The sequence below is a fragment of the Bos mutus genome, chromosome 7 (assembly GCF_027580195.1).
Source record: "Bos mutus isolate GX-2022 chromosome 7, NWIPB_WYAK_1.1, whole genome shotgun sequence".
NCBI classification, from domain to species: domain Eukaryota; kingdom Metazoa; phylum Chordata; class Mammalia; order Artiodactyla; family Bovidae; genus Bos; species Bos mutus.
The window spans coordinates 91,424,048-91,440,879 of NC_091623.1; the positions used below are offsets into that span (position 1 = coordinate 91,424,048).

General features: G+C 39.7%; 3 protein-coding genes across 5 annotated transcripts in view; 2 read left to right on the forward strand and 1 right to left on the reverse strand.

Annotated features, from left to right (window-relative positions):
- ANKHD1 (ankyrin repeat and KH domain containing 1) overlaps positions 1-10,199 on the forward strand; it is a 104,682-nt gene extending 94,483 nt beyond the window's left edge. For 2 of the 3 annotated variants that reach the window (XM_070374455.1, XM_070374456.1), the window contains 7 exons: positions 1,659-1,808; positions 1,979-3,591; positions 6,456-6,632; positions 7,627-7,878; positions 8,422-8,597; positions 9,284-9,448; positions 9,727-10,199. In XM_070374455.1, coding sequence (XP_070230556.1) covers positions 1,659-1,808; positions 1,979-3,591; positions 6,456-6,632; positions 7,627-7,878; positions 8,422-8,597; positions 9,284-9,448; positions 9,727-9,786 — 2,593 coding nt within the window. In that variant the 3' untranslated portion in view covers positions 9,787-10,199. The remainder of the gene's footprint in view (positions 1-1,658; positions 1,809-1,978; positions 3,592-6,455; positions 6,633-7,626; positions 7,879-8,421; positions 8,598-9,283; positions 9,449-9,726) is intronic. The other variant, XM_005900189.3, reaches the window with a different exon arrangement.
- SRA1 (steroid receptor RNA activator 1) overlaps positions 1-16,832 on the reverse strand; it is a 25,052-nt gene continuing 8,220 nt past the window's right edge. Inside the window, exon 5 of the mRNA XM_070374467.1 lies at positions 1-899. Within this exon, the coding sequence (XP_070230568.1) occupies positions 715-899 (185 nt within the window). The 3' untranslated portion in view covers positions 1-714. The remainder of the gene's footprint in view (positions 900-16,832) is intronic.
- EIF4EBP3 (eukaryotic translation initiation factor 4E binding protein 3) overlaps positions 16,145-16,832 on the forward strand; it is a 1,987-nt gene continuing 1,299 nt past the window's right edge. Inside the window, 2 exon segments of the mRNA XM_005900190.3 lie at positions 16,145-16,216; positions 16,218-16,257. Of these exon segments, the coding sequence (XP_005900252.1) occupies positions 16,145-16,216; positions 16,218-16,257 (112 nt within the window).

Genomic DNA, 16,832 nt, shown 5'->3' on the forward strand with positions numbered 1-16,832 from the left:
TTTAGGAAAAACAAAAAATACTTTATTAAAGCATAAGATATAACAGTTTACAGACAAATCATACAAAAAGGTCACAAACTTCTTAAGAGAGATTCACTTGACAGCAAAGTCACAATGTTATTAGGGCTATGATATTGTTTAATGGTCCCATTTTGAGTCAGGCAAGTTTGTTCATCTACATAGAGTTCACTAAAGAATCGTTGTCTACTTTTAACTAATGCAGTTAGATCACTGTAAAAGGTGGGGAAAGAGCTCATAAAATTAAAACTTCCTTCTCCCTCAAAAAAATAAAGACAAATAGAAACACCCCTGCAGCTAACTTTGACAACTCTCTTTATTCACACTGCTTTATACTTAAACCATGATGAATAAAAACAGAGGGGGACCAGTGCTTTAAAATGTTTCACACAATCCAGAAGGTATTTCAAGCCTCTTCTCATGCTTTACAACAGGGAATTAGGACAAGACACAGATTTACTAGTGTGCACTTAATCACCAAAGGACTAAGATGTCTGAAGTTTTATTGTATAATTTTTCTAAGACTTTTTGTCCATTAGAAGCAAACAAAAAAGGAAGAAGTCTTGGCAGAACAGGAGAAATGATGTGCACTTAATAATTAGATTGATTTAAGTATTATATTATTTATGGCCTAGTCTATGCTCTAGCTTTCAAAATGTCTAAATATAGTCTTCCCAGTTTGTCTACATTGGGATATTAAATTTTGATCATGAAATGTATTTTAGAGTCTGCAACTGGGTATTCTTCTGGACGGTATAGTTCAAAGTTTGAGGGTGGAATCTTCAAGGGGGTAATCTTGACAGTCAGCAGTGACCACATGAAAATAATGGATGTTGCTTTCCTTTGGTTCTGCCAGCAAACACTGAGTTTCCACAATAATCCTGCAAGAGACCCAGGCCATCTTGTCAGATCCCAGTGTCAGCCTCTGGTGTTCTCTCTAGTTCCACTTGCCTCAGATCAGATCAGATCAGTCGCTCAGTCGTGTCCGACTCTTTGCGACCCCATGAATCGCAGCACGCCAGGCCTCCCTGTCCATCACCTACTCCCAGAGTTCACTGAGACTCACGTCCATCGAGTCAGTGATGCCATCCAGCCATCTCATCCTCTGTCGTCCCCTTCTCCTCCCGCCCCCAATCCCTCCCAGCATCAGGATCTTTTCCAATGAATCAACTCTTCGCATGCCTCACACAAGTGGAATTCATACACTTGTGAATTGTTTTTTATGTAATTCAACTCCGAGGCTTATTGCTTAGTAAAGTCGTTGAAACTGATAACCTGCCTGTACTCATTTTCATATAGAGTTTAACAATGTGGTATGCATTATTTTAATTTTGAAAGTATCAATATATATGATCATTGCCATTCAGTTAACATGTGATACTTTGAATGCTGAGATCGTGAGTGACTTAAGTATAATTTTTTTCAAATGGCAATGTGTTTTTCATCTTTACTAAATTAAATTCAGTATAATACGAGGTCAGTTTCTAAATAAAAGCCTCTAATAACTTCCTCTTTAAGGTTTGATAAATACTATTCTCCAGATACTCATGAACATACTTACTGAGACATGTTTTTTTGAGACGTTTTTTTAATAAATATTTTTGTTTCATATGCTCATGTATGTGGTCTTCATTTTATAGGTCAAAAAAATTATCTGTTCCAGCCTCAGTGGTTTCCAGAATAATGGGAAGAGGAGGATGCAACATCACTGCAATTCAAGATGTTACTGGTGCCCACATTGATGTGGATAAACAAAAAGATAAGAATGGCGAGAGAATGATCACAATTAGGTGATTATGAAATATATATATATATATATTTAGTTCTGTGAGGAAGTTAAACTGTATTAGAAGCACATTTTTCTTAGCCATGGTACTATCAGAATTTTAATTCGTGGTAAAGATTACCTAGTTTTTTATGATTTTGATCTTGTTTTGTTTTTTGTTTGTTTTCTCCCCAGGGGTGGTACAGAATCAACAAGATCTGCAGTTCAACTTATTAATGCACTTATTCAAGATCCTGCTAAGGAACTGGAAGACTTGATTCCTAAAAACCATATCAGAACACCTGCCAGCATCAAAGCCATTCATGCAAACTTCTCATCTGGAGTAGGCACCACAGCAGCTTCCAGTAAAAATGCATTTCCTTTGGGTGCTCCAAGTCTGGTAACTTCACAGGCAACAACATTATCTACGTTCCAGCCCACTAATAAACTTAATAAGAACGTTCCAGCAAATGTACGTTCTTCTTTCCCAGTTTCTCTGCCCTTAGCTTATCCCCACCCGCATTTTGCCCTGTTGGCTGCTCAAACCATGCAACAGATTCGGCATCCTCGCTTACCCATGGCCCAGTTTGGAGGAACCTTCTCACCCTCTCCTAACACTTGGGGACCATTCCCAGTGAGACCTGTGAATCCTGGCAACACAAACAGCTCTCCAAAGCATAATAATACAGGCCGTCTACCTAACCAGAACGGAACTGTTCTACCGTCAGAGTCTACTGGACTAGCTACTGCCAGTTGCCCTATCACTGTCTCTTCTGTAGTTGCTGCCAGTCAGCAACTGTGTGTGACTAATACCCGGACTCCTTCATCAGTCAGAAAGCAGCTGTTTGCCTGTGTGCCTAAGACAAGCCCTCCAGCAACAGTGATTACTTCTATGACAAGCACTTGTAGTTCCCTGCCTTCAGTCTCCTCTGCACCTATCACTAGTGGGCAAGTTCCCACCACATTTCTGCCTGCAAGTACTTCTCAAGCACAGCTTTCTTCACAAAAGATGGAGTCTTTCTCTGCCATGCCCGCCCCCAAAGAGAAACTGTCCACACAGGACCAGTCCACGGCAAACCTGTGTCCCCCCTCTTCAACTGCCAACAGCTGCAGTAGCTCTGCCAGCAACACCCCAGGAGCTCCAGAAACTCACCCATCTGGTAGTCCCACTCCTCTGTCCAATAACACACAGGAGGAAGCACAGCCATCCAGTGTGTCTGATTTAAGTCCTATGTCAATGCCTTTTGCATCTAATTCAGAACCTGCTCCATTGACTTTAGCATCACCTAGATTGGTTGCTGCTGATAATCAGGATACCAGTAATTTACCTCAGTTAGCTGTACCAGCACCTCGAGTTTCTCATCGATTGCAACCCAGAGGTTCTTTCTACTCAGTGGTACCAAATGCAAATATACACCAGGATCCCCAGTCCATTTTTGTTACAAATCCAGTTCCTTTAACACCACCTCAAGGCCCACCAGCTACAGTGCAGCTTTCTTCAGCCATGAACATTATGAATGGTTCTCAGATGCACATTAACCCAGCAAATAAATCTTTGCCACCTACGTTTGGCCCGGCCACGCTTTTCAATCACTTCAGTAGTCTCTTTGATAGCAGTCAGGTGCCAGCTAACCAGGGTTGGGGAGATGGTCCTCTGTCCTCACGAGTTGCTGCAGATGCCTCTTTCACTGTTCAGTCAGCATTTCTGGGTAGCTCTGTACTTGGACACTTGGAGAACGTGCACCCTGACAATTCCAAGGCACCTGGCTTCAGATCACCTTCCCAGCGAGTTTCTACTAGTCCAGTTGGTAAGTTATTGTAACTATCATGACTGCGCAATTTGGGGCTTTAACAACATAATCTAACCTTCCAAAGATAATAAAGCATTTATTTTATACATAATATTTATTGCATGATCATGAAGAAATAAGGGTGTTATCATAAACAGTAAAGACCCCTTAATGACTGCTGATTGAGTGGACAAAAAACTAGTTGTAGGTTAGTCACTCAAATATGAACTGCTTTATATTCTTTTTTATGATCTCTCTGTACCTGTTATCAAGGAAGTTACACCTTATGTCAGTTCATTTTCTTAGAATTGATATAAGATATTCATAAAAGGGACCCATAGGATGCTTCAAGGATTCCAAATTCACAGACATTTTTTAAATCAAAGTGAGTGTTTGCATTTCTTAGATTTAAAAATGTTGGATTACAATTCATAATCTACATTCTTTGTTTTCAGTCATGGGTGCTCAGAATGAATATTAAATGATGTCTTAACCCATCTTATTTATAGTAGATGGAGCTGCTTGAAGAGATCCAGTCGTGTATGCGCTCTTACTTTTAAAAAACAATTTCAAATCAGCTCTTTGTTCCTTGAAATTAGAAATTAGCTACTGAAGCAGTATAAGAAAGATTTGGAAAGATAAGAGGCTAGTGGTGGTTCAAAGATATTTGGAAAGCCAGAATCTATTTTCCAGAGTCTAAGGGCCAAAATTTTGTTCCAGTTTGCTCTATAATGCTCTGATTTAGTCCAATCTGCTCTAATAAATGCTAAAAAACAAATTAGAAATTGTGGCTGACCTAGAATGGGGGTAAGAAGTGATAGTGCCACTTATTTAGCATTTTTTTTCCAGTTGGAAAACTTCCCAGAGCCCATTTCCATTTTATTAATTATAAACTGATCTAAGTTGTTTAAAATTTGTGAGTTTACTAAAATTTGTGAGCCTTAGCATTTCTATCAGATACGTTTCCATTTACTTTTCAGGAAAACATAGCTGTTATATCATCTTTCAAATAAAAATAAATATTAGATAAGACCATCTGTGGTCCAAAAATATTATTCTCCAGGATTTTTTTTTCTATAAATAGGTGCTATTTTAACTTTTCATTTTGGTCAAAACTAATAAAGGTTTCAGAGGCCCCAGGATGAAAGAAGAGCTCATTGCCAATGCTCAGACTGTGGTAAAATTTAATTAATTTTTAAATTAGTCCTTCACGTGACTGGCAGTAACTAATACGTGAATTTAGATGCCTTAGCTAGAGTTGAGCTTGAGATCTTTCATATTCCAGTGTTTGAGCTCTTTGCACTCTAATACTATATCCCAGAAGATGTACAGATTATGAATGGCTGGAAAAAAGAAAGTCAAGGAAATCATCCATCTAATTTGGTAGTAAACCAGGTTTGGGATCCTTATTATTCAGATCTGTAACATCAAAATTACTTATTACTAATTAAAAAACAATTTTTTTTTTTAAAGCAAGCATTAATCCTTGACCTTCATTCCAGGGTCCAGGATTGATTAAGCTTGGCTTCATTTCTTAACTGCCTGGGTGGTTTCTTTCGTTGACCTTCTTTCAAAAAACAAGAAAGCATGTAGAGAAATTGGAACTTTCAAACTCTGCTGGCAGAAATTTAAAATGTTACAGCCACTTTGGAAAAATAGTTCCTTAAGAAATTAAAAAGGGTTACCATATGATCCAGTAATTCTTCTCCTATGTATACCCAAGAGAAAACATATGCCTACACAAAAACTGGTATCCTCATGGCAACACCATTCATAATAGCCAGAAAGTGGAAACAATCCAATGTCCATCAATTGATGAATGGAAAACAAAATGTGGTGTATCTATATAAGAAGATATTATTCTCAGTATAATGTATATTCGATATTATGAGATAAAGTAAAAGAAATGGAGTAGTTATTTGTGGTACAACATAGATAAACTTTGAAACCATTTTGCTAAGTGAAAGAAGCCAGTCACAAATGACCACATATTGTATAATTCTTTTTATATGAAATTTCTAGAATAGGCAAATCTAGAGAGAAAAAAAAATGTTAGTAGTTGCTTAAAGGTTCAGATATGGATCAGGTAAAGGAGGATGGAGAGTGACAGGTAATGCATACATTTTCTTTTAGTGTGGACAAAAATGTTCTAAAATTGACGATGGTGATGGTGTACAACCCAGTGAATATACTAAAGACCTGCCTGAGAATTTTGAATTTTTTATGTTGATGTTAACTACTTTTTCCTGAAATGAAATGAGCACCTATAATCCTTTTCCAGATCCTTGCCCTCTTTCCCTACTATATTCTCCAGAGAAAGCAATGGAATTTGAGAAGACTATCAAATTCAGACTTACATAAACTAGATATTGATAGAAATTTTGATGTAGTTTGCAACTTTTGATTTTCTTTTTTTGGTAAGATGGAGTTCTGAAATTATCTTTAGTTTAATAGTATGCTTTTCCTCCTTGTCAGGAAGAAAAAAATTGGTAGATTGTTATTCATTTTGCATAGGGAATGACTATAATTATAGAGATGAACAGCTATTCTTCCAAGTAATAGGTAACACTTAGTCACAACATGTTGTCATTTCATATCCCCTCCAATGAAGGCTTTGAGATTTATCTGAAACATACTCCAGGTAACTGCCATTCCTAAACACTGGACTTTCTATATCTAGTGTTGCCTGAGGTATTCTTCTCAACTGCAAGAAAAAAAAATGGGTTTGGGACATACAGTGTGGTATAAATGGATTCTTGTTGCTGTGATCCACAGAATAAACTGTGTGCTTTCTTCTTTTTTAAAGAGGAATTAAGTAAACTTTGGACTTTCATTTTTTAAAGCCTTAGCTAATTTGATTTCTTGGACCTGTTTTATTTCAGGATTACCGTCCATTGACCCATCAGGCAGCTCCCCATCTTCCTCTTCTGCTCCTCTGACAAGTTTTTCCAGCATACCAGGAACTCGGGTTTTCCTGCAAGGGCCAGCTCCTGTTGGGACCCCTAGTTTCAACAGACAACATTTTTCTCCCCACCCTTGGACGAGCGCCTCAAACTCATGTAGGAATCCTGGAGGAAATCGTCCCAAAGAATCTCTAATAAGTTATTAAATCATTTGTTACAGGGAACACCATATTGTAATTTTAAGTAATCTAAGTTATATGCAAATACCCAAGGTTTGTATTGCAGTCATGTCAAAAATTATCAGTCGTTTATAGGATAGAAAACTTGAGAAGGGTCAGGCTATTCTTTCAAGCCAGACTTGAAGTTACACTGAGACTTGGATCAAGAAAAGAGGTACAAAGAAAAGAGAGAAACTGAGGAAGAAGCTGCTTACCCTCTTGGTTTGAGTTCAGCTTTTTTGTATCCTCTATTTTCTGATGAACCATGGCATTTTTATCAAGAGTCACCTCTTTTAGTATCCAAACCACCACCTAAGGATCTAGTTACTTTATAGCAATCTAAGCATCATTTGTTATTAACTCATTCAGTATATCTGCCTTGAGTTAAAAAAAAAAAAAGGGAAGTAGTTTTATAAGATGCTTTGAGGACAGTATTGTGAAATGGTATTTAAATATCTAATCAGTTTGGTATGATTCCTCATTTATTTTTACATTTGAGGAAACTGTATTGCCATTTATAAGTAAAAATATTCCCCTGTTCTGACTTATTTCAATATTTAGAATAGATGAAGTTCTAAAAGGATGTGAACAGGATTTGATTTTTTTTTTTAATGAGCATCATGAGGTAGTCAGTGAATATTGGTCCTTTGACAAAAGAACTACAGCAAGAATAAATAGGGCCTTCTTCCTTTCTAGCCTTGTTCAGTTCAATTAAAAAAAAAAATTTAGACTATTTGTACTTGCTTCAGGCAGTAGTAGTATAGGATAATGTATATATAACTCATATATTTTCATTTGAATGATCTTGCAAAATGAAAATTTTCTTTCCAGAACCTGTATTGTGGAATAGATCTTTCCAACAAGGTTTCTCATATTTTTATAATTTGAATTTTTATATGTAATAAAACAATAGAGAAATATTTTGCCACCAGGTGACTCTCCTATTCCATCTGTTTCTTCGGGATCATCTTCACCTCTTTCAGCCACTTCTGCCCCACCAACATTGGGCCAACCAAAAGGAGGCAGTGCCAGTCAGGATCGAAAAATCCCTCCCCCCATTGGAACAGAGAGACTAGCCCGAATTCGACAAGGAGGGTCTGTCGCACAAGCCCCTGTGGGAACCGGTTTTGTCGCTCCTGTTGGACACAGTGGAATCTGGTCATTTGGTGTCAATGCCATGTCAGGTACAGTTATAGTGCCCTCTGTCTGGAGGGATATCGAGTAAATTGTGAGATTTTGCCTTTTAAACTTAGTTCCTTATCTAAATAAGCTTAATTCCTACACTTAACCAGTAGGATTGTTTAAACCTTTGAGGAGCCCAGTCCAGTCTCAAAGTCTGGAATGTTAGTTTGGGTTATATATTAATAATAGATGTAATGTGTATGATAGTAATAAATATAATAAATAGAGTTAATTAGAAATTAAAAATTCAAAGCATACTTCCTTTCCCTCTTAAGCTTTTCATTGGAGAATGGGACAATCATTTGATTTCTTTCAGATAGCATTTAATCTTTTGAAGGACAAGGTAGAGTGTTTGGGATATTCCGAAGACTACATCCAGTTACAGGAACTTGGTTTTTTTTTGGATTGCAAAGATTTTTATGAATGTGTCCTGAGCTATCAAAGGAATGCTTTTGATTAAATTTAGTATGAAAAACTCCAGTGGTAATGTTTTGTTATTTTATCCAGATAAATATCTAACTCTTGATTTCAATTCTTTTTTCTAGAAGGGTTATCAGGTTGGTCACAGTCTGTGATAGGGAACCATCCAATGCATCAACAATTGTCAGACCCAAGCACATTCTCTCAGCATCAGCCAATGGAGAGAGATGATTCTGGAATGGTAGCCCCCTCTAACATTTTTCATCAGCCTATGGCGAGCAGTTTTGTGGATTTTTCTAAAGTGAGTTGACAAACATCATTGTACTTGTTTAACACTTTGCCAGCCAATGTAGTCACATGTTAAGGAGTAATTTGTACTGAAATAATTCTCATTTTTGGTTATAACTAGTTTGTTTCTATGAATTTGTCAGATCTTTTATCTATTTTCAAAAGTGGGTTATGTTGTTTATGTTAGTTTGTCCTCGAACTATCCTGAAGATGCTGCCATCTTCTTTCCAAACCTGGAAGATTTGACTTTTGCTGCTTTGCATCTGGCTGCCACAGCTGAGAAGGGAGGCCTCTCCCTCTCTGGAAAGCTGGCTCTGAGCTCACCATTGCGCTCTTGTCTGCTCTGAGAGCTTCCAGGTTGCCGTAAAGCCAGACTGTGGCTGCAAGCTATCGTGTAGAATTCCCTTTTCTTAGCACAAGCTTATTAGTAAATCTAAAATGTGGAAAAGTTGGGGTATTATATGTTCATAAAATATTGGAAATTTCCCAATCATTGAATATTGGGTTTAGTTGTTTTCTCTATTCTCAGTGAAAATGTGTTGCTGATGTAGATAACTACTTTCGGTTTCTCAACACTGTACAATGGTGCTGTACATACTCTGGAGTTCTTTGAATGAAGGGAAATGAGAGAGATCTATGCTGGTATTATGGAATCATCATTTACAGTCACTTCATGATTACACCATTCTGCTGTTTTAGGGTCTACCAATTTCCATGTATGGAGGCACCATAATACCCTCCCATCCTCAGCTTGCTGATGTTCCAGGAGGCCCTCTGTTTAATGGACTTCACAACCCAGATCCTTCTTGGAACCCTATGATAAAAGTTATTCAAAATTCAACTGAATGCACTGATGCCCAGCAGGTAAAATGAACTTAATGCTCTTTTATTTTTCAGATTTATCATGTCATCCTTTTAATTCTTTGGGTAATACAAGTTCTGAATATCAAAAGTCAAGACATCTTACCACCTTGATCTGAATTAAGTTTTTCAGTATCAAGATAATGCTACTTAACATTTTGTTTCATGTACTGTATTCTTTCTAGGCAGAAACAGTGAATTGCCATTGCATTTATATATTCGTTTTGTAAATGTCTAAAGATTCCTAATTAGAAATTCCAATTTTTCCTCCCCCTTTTCAGATTTGGCCTGGCACGTGGGCACCTCATATTGGAAACATGCATCTCAAATATGTCAACTAAGTTAGAAGGTCTTACTCTTTAGCCTTGTTTGAGAAATTTTGACCTTGGAAGAACCCTGGGGATTTTTTTTTAATGTGCCTAAGAAATTTTCTCTGAGGCTTTAGCAATGGAAATTTGATTGCCCATTGTATAAGAACAAATTGATTTCCTAACCACCTGATTATGTTCTCTGGTTAGTTTAGCCATTTTGAAATTAGTGCTTTGGGCTAAACATACTGAATGCTACTTGTATGCAGAAAAGAATTAGATGATTACATATTTCAACCTTTTAGGGTGGTAAATACATGTACAATTGTTTACATACTTAAAAGGAAAAAGTTGAGTAAATTTCTTGTCATATAGTGGCTCTACTTAATGTAGCCTGTATTAATGTGAAATATTTACCAGAATATTCAATAAAAAGATGAACAGTATTTAGAAGTGGGGTGTGATCCTTTCAGTGGTCATGCAGGTACTGCCCAATCCACAATCATATTGAACCAAGTTGTTAATACTATATTTGTAATAGTCTTCTCACATTTTACACTTTAGAGTTCATTCTTAGATTGCCTTGCAAAAGCACTTTTAGAATAAGTTGTATACTTACTCTGTTAAACTTCCTTGTTCTTTGGTTTTCTTGCATATATTTTTATAAGTGAGAATGTTTCAAGCCCCTGTAATGTATCCTATCTGATTTTAGCAGATAGGCCATTAAAAGGTTTAGCTCTTTGTGGATCATGAATATGTTAATAAGAACAGTAGGATTTCAGTCAGATGACACTGAACAAACTTAAGACACCCAGATCACCCTTCAGACTCCTTTTGTGCTTCCTGACTTTTTAATCTAAAGATTTATTTTGGTTATAGGTGTTTAAGTTTTGAGTTGGGACATAGGAGGGGGTGGGGTGACTCATGTAATTCTGTTGTATTGTCAAATCAGCTGAATGTTTATAAATATGTGACTAATTCTGAGCTTAGTTTCATGAAGAGCCAATATGGTCAACAAACTAAACTCAGGAACCCTGGAATGGATTGCTTTGGCCAAACTATAGGCTATGCCAAGAATCTGATGCAATAGAGAAGAAAAAAACTATCCAAATGAAAAGAACAGTTATCAACTTGTTCATGTTGTAACGTGGTTGAATTACTTGGTCTTAGATAAAAGCAATCTAAAAAAGAAAACAAAATGTTGGAGACTGATAGAGAAGCCAGAACACACTTTAAGGCAAAGAAGCTTGCACAGAAAAATAGTAACTAGGAGCACAGCCATACCAGAAACACTTTTCTACTCTCATACCAACAGGAGTTCTTAATCTTCTCTGCCCTCCTCCTAGAGCCACCACTAGATGAGATACACCATGTTGTTCTATGTTAGACATACCTGGTTCTTTTGTCTTCTATATTATATTACATATGAAAGATTTCTTATTTTCTATTTTGATTGGATTTAGAAACTATCACTGGTGTTGAAGCTACTGCCTTTGTAATGCTTAATAACCACATCAGGTAGTCTCAAGAGACCTCCTCACCTTGAGGGGAACAAAGGAACCCTAGGATCACCTGCATATCTTGCTGTATCCAGTTATCACTAATAACACCCCCCCACACAAAAAAATCACCGAATATTAGTGAAATGAATGGAACTACTCTTGATGAAACATATAGTGAGAGATAATATTAAGTAAACTATTCAGTGGGACAAAAAGTAAGTGGTGTTCTATCTTAACTAATTAAAGTACATTTGAATTTTTGGAAGAGCTCTTCCAATATCTTCTACACCCTGAGGACAACAGAATGAGAAACTTTATCTCAGGTCAGGAACTAGAACCCAAAAGAAGAAGATACAATTATAAGAAACCCCCTAGGAGAATTAGGAACAGATAGCAGCTGTGCAGTTTGTAGCAGCTATTTAGGATACCCTCCTTCCTGTCCTTTTATCTGTACTGCCTTCTTTTCTATTTGAATCCCAGTAACACTCCCCACTACATTTTGCCTGCTATAATCTCTTCTTCCTCTGTCTTGCCTCTTCCTGGCATTACTTTACTGCTATTTTACCAACCTGAACCTTGGATTAAACCTAGCTCAGGTAAGAACTTAATTATTTTCAAATATACAAGGGATTTGTGGGGAGGCAGAGTGGGTAGAGTGGAACAAGTTCAGAAAACTAAATCCTCTTTTCATTTCTGTTACTCAATACTGTGTGACCTTAGGCAAGTCATTTCTCATCTCTGGGCTTCACTTTCCTCATCTGAAAATGAAATTTAGTATAACTGAACTCAAAAGGGTCTCCTAGTTCTAACAGATTTACTTGTCTCATGAATGAGAATATGCGGTATAGGACTGCTAGAATCTGATGCATTGCTGAGGTTTGAGAGCCCCTACTATTTGTTCTTACATGGAATCAAAAGCCTGCTGTTGTGAGAGCCATTATTGATTTTGGGGATTTAGTGGAGGCAGAAGAAAACCTTACACACCCATAGTGAGCCCTCAAGTCATTAAGAAACATCCTGCTGAAAAAATAAAAGGAACATCCTGCCGAGGCATAGATCAAACCCTGTGAATAACAGCTCATTCAAGAAATAAAACTGTATCATCAAGGTTTCTGAACCTACTTATTTCAAGTAGTGTTCAATAAAATAAAATCCCACCACCAATAACAGTATTGATGTTTTTAAGACCCTTTAAACCTATTGTGGCTACAGTGTGCTGACTTGCCCTTTTATAGGCCAGTCTGCTTCCTTCAGTCCCTGCTCTCAAAGGGGAAATTTCATCACCTCAGCTAACCAGACCGAAGAAGAGAGTTGGACAGCCAATGGTGGCCTCTCCCAACCAGAGGTAAGAGATCTCAGGACCTGGAACTATAGTTTCCATCTTGTAAATTCTCACCAAGTCTTCCCAACCTCAAAATTAGTATAGGAGGTACCATCCTTAGTTTGAGGTGACTTTTAGAAGGGGAAAGGCTGATCATATTAGAGTTTCAAGCCAGACAGGGAGGACTACTTAGTATACACAGTTCTGTCCCACTGTTTTAAGACCTTTGTACCACATTGTAAACCTAGGAAGAGACAGACAAACTGTATGAAAACAGCCTCTGAACATCTTGTTCTCTAGCCCTGGAGTTCTTCTACCAAGAAATGTGGCTGGTTGTGACATCTTCCCACTGGACCCTGTCCTGGGGTGAGAGACTGTAATAATGCTGCATTTTCTATTCATGCTCAAAGATTTGTCACCATGTGTCAATGTTATTGACAGGTTACTTTGCCTTCACTCTCTCTGATAGGAAATGGTTGAGTATCCAAAACTTAAGTATGTTAAGACCACATCCAATAAAGGCAGGAGCCTAAGCTTAAAGACCTAATTTGGAAAACAAGATTGTAAATCTAATGATGAGATTGCAAACCTATTTTGTGATTGCTTTTCATCTCTTCCTGTTTTATTTTAATGATACTGATGTTAGTTCACAGTAATTTGCCTGGTGGCAGAGACCTGGTATTTCCCTACAGGTTTAATCAGATCTCTGAGTTTAAGTTGTTTTTCTTTTTAAAGCTCCTGTACTCTGATGGTCAGTAAGTGTTGACAAAATCCTCTGATTTAAAATCTTTCTTGGTCCTTCATGCAGGTTGAATGGATAATGGATCTGGCTTTCTCTCTAAAATCCAACTACCTATTCTCTAGTTCCCCAACCCTTGTAGCACACAGTGTCTCAAGAAAAGTAAGCTTCTGGTGGTAGTCTTATAGTAGTAGTAACTGCTGCTGTTGTTTTATAGAAGAGATTAATAGATGGGAGACCTCACTTCCATACTGATCCTTCTTGACAGCCTTTGACACTTGTCTTGTAGTTCTTCTGCTCTCACTGGTCTTCCCCAGTCTCCTTTGGTGAAATCCTCTTCCTCCACTACCCCTTAAAGAAATGTTGATGTGCCCAGGTCTCTTCTTTTGGTGTATCTTCTCCCCAAGGAATCTTATCCCACAGCCTTAGATTTTACTCCACCCAAATCTGAATCACTAGCCCAGAGTTCTCCCTCTGTAGCTTCAGACCTGTACATCTGGCTCCTTACTTAACATTCTCCAGTGTTTTCCATCTGAACATTCCACACACATTTTATACTCCCCAATATAGTATATGCCCCTCCCCTTGTTTTCCTTATTATATTGCTGCTGCTAAGTCACTTCAGTCGTGTCCGACTCTGTGTGACCCCATAGACATCAGCCCACCAGGCTCTCCTGCCCCTGGGATTCTCCAGGCAAGAACACTGGAGTGGGTTGCCATTTCCTTCTCCAATGCAGGAAAGTGAAAAGTGAAAGTGAAGTCGCTCAGTCGTGTCCAACTCTTAGCGACCCCATGGACTGCAGCCCACCAGGCTCCTCCATCCATGGGATTTTCCAGGCAAGAGTGCTGGAGTGGGGTGCCATTGCCTTCTCCATCTTATTATATTAGTTGGTACTATAAACTACCAAGACTCTCAAGTCAGAAGACTGGGACTTATCCTAGCTTATCTCCTTCCCACCCTACCCTTAAATCAGTCACCTTATCCTTACTCCTCTGTGTATCTGGATCCCCTTCACTTCTCTCCGTCCTTGCAGCCACTGTCTTCTTGCCCACCCCATTTCACTAGGCTGGAGTCTTCACCTTCAGTCTTACTATTCTCCATCCCATCTCCCACTCTCCTCATTAGACTACTTACCTTGCTTAAAAGTTGAGTTATCATAGACGGTTCCTCGCAATCTGATCCCAAGCCTTATGCTCCAGCACTTATTATTAAAACACTTCTTTCAGGTATATACCACTTTATAAGAGGCTCAAAAGCCTTTTTGGAACAATAAAACATTCATATCCTTGCTACCTGAAGTGTGATTCTAAGGACATGCAAACCTAAGGGTCTGCATCACCTGGGATTTTATTAAAAGCCTAGAATTTCAAGTTCTAATTACTGTATCAGAATCTTCATTTTAGTAAGATCTCCAGGTGATTTATGTGTACAGTAAAATTTGAGAAGCAGTGACTTGTAAAATAGTCTTTTTTTTTTTTAATAAGTAAAGAAATCAGAGCTGAAGGAAAATTTGGTGATGCCAAAGCTGAAGTAATACTGATAAATGCATGAAATCAGGTGGCCTGTAATTAATTGGCTGGAGGAGAAGGGGGACACTGGTGAAGGGTATACTGATTTTGAGGAAGCCAAACAGCAAACTAGATCAAGTTGAGATTTTTAGTATACTCAATTTAGTACTTACTCTCTTACCATCTCTTTCATGCCTTCTTTCACATCACCATGCCTACATCAAAAAATCCTTTAAGAGGCCACTCTTGGGCCAGTGGTTAAGACTCCACACTTCAGTGCTTCCACTGCAGGGAGCTTGAATACCATCCCTGATTGAGGAACTAAGATCCTACATGCTTGGAGACTTGGCCAAAAAAAAAAAGCCAGACTCTGTCTTGCCAGAGGGCTAAAAAACCAAGCCCTCCTCTCCAGCCCCCAGCCCTTCTTTAGTTTTCTGAGGTTGTGAGGTTAGCTAGGAAAGATTAAAGGCAGGAGGAGAAGGGGATGACAGAGGATGAGATGGTTGGATGGCATCACTCACTCAATGGACATAAGTTTGAGTAGACTCCAGGAATTGGTGATGGACAGGGAGGCCTGGCGTGCAGTCCATGGGATCGCAGAATCAGATACGACTGAGAGATTGAACTGAACTGAGGTTAGCTGTGGCAGAGATCAAAGAACAGGCCTATTGTATCTTCCAACCTTTATTCATCCTTTAATCAGTCCACTTACTCCACAACAAATGTCTGTGCACCAGGCCATCAAGGCACTTTAACCCTGTACTGAAACTGATTAATGGGGGGCATAATAGCTGTGCTTAGGGGCACACACTTAAATCAGACACACTCAAGTATGAATACTTGTTCCTAATACAAGATCCATGACTTCCAACCATGACGTAACCTCTCTGGGCTTTGGTGTCCTCACTTGTAACTTAACTAATAATAGTGTCTTACTATCCAACTGTTGAGAGGAATGGATGAATACAAGCAAAAAACGTGTGCCATACCTCACGCGTTCCCAGCACCCACTGGAAACAGTAAATAGTAAATGACTGAGTGACTGCAGCGCTCATAGGCAAAAGCAGGCTGGCCTATTTGGGGCCAGGAGGAACTGGAGGCCAGGGCAGGTCCGGGGACACTCTCAAACTTTCGCTGAGTTTGGGGCTTGCTTCCACGAGGGTAGGGCGGGATCTTCGGGTTGAGTGACGGCCGGCCCGCCCCCGGCGTGACGTCGTCCCGGTGTTGTGGCTGCGACCGCACATGGTAGGCAGAGTCCGCGACAGACTGCGCTCAGCGTCCTCAGCACCAGCCACTGCCTTCCTGCTCTTTCCGTTCGCTATGCCCTCATCCACCAGCTGCCCGATTCATGGGGGCAGGGAAGGGCTGCCCGACTGCTACGGCAGCACGCCGGGGGCGGGCCGGGGGCACGCTATACGCCGCAACCCCCGGAGGTCAGAGGGCCGGGCCAGGGTCGACAGGCAGCAGGCAGGCCTGCGTGTGCTTGTCGCGGAACGTGGGCGGGGAGGTGCGGGACTGGAGTTGTGTGCAGGCCCCCTTGCATATTTTAGCTTTTAGCGGGGTGGGTTCTTGGAACCTATGTTCGGTTCCCTAAAACCTGGAAGTGATGCAACATGGCCTTCTGCCTATTTTCCGGGTGACTCTGGGCGGAAATCATCACTGTGGCCTGGGTTCTGGGCTCCTTGTTCACCCACCCCTGCCAGTATTGCTGCCTGGGAGTTATAGCAGGAGCTTTGGCCCCTTGGCTGTGTGGCCTCAGCAGGAAGCAACTGGGTTTTGCAAAGCTGCAAATGGTGGGGATCGGGGGCTGGAGGTGGGGGCAGTCGGGGGCAGGGGCTTTAGGCCGCTGTGCTGGCTGGGTTGCCTGGTGCATGATTGGTGGAGCAGCCTGGAATCACACCTACTTAGGGGTTCCTGCCACGCAGGCAAAGGGGAGGAGTGAGAAGAGGTAGGGCCTTGTGAGGACATGGCAGGGGCCAAGTCCTCTGGGCTGAGCTGAGCCTGACAG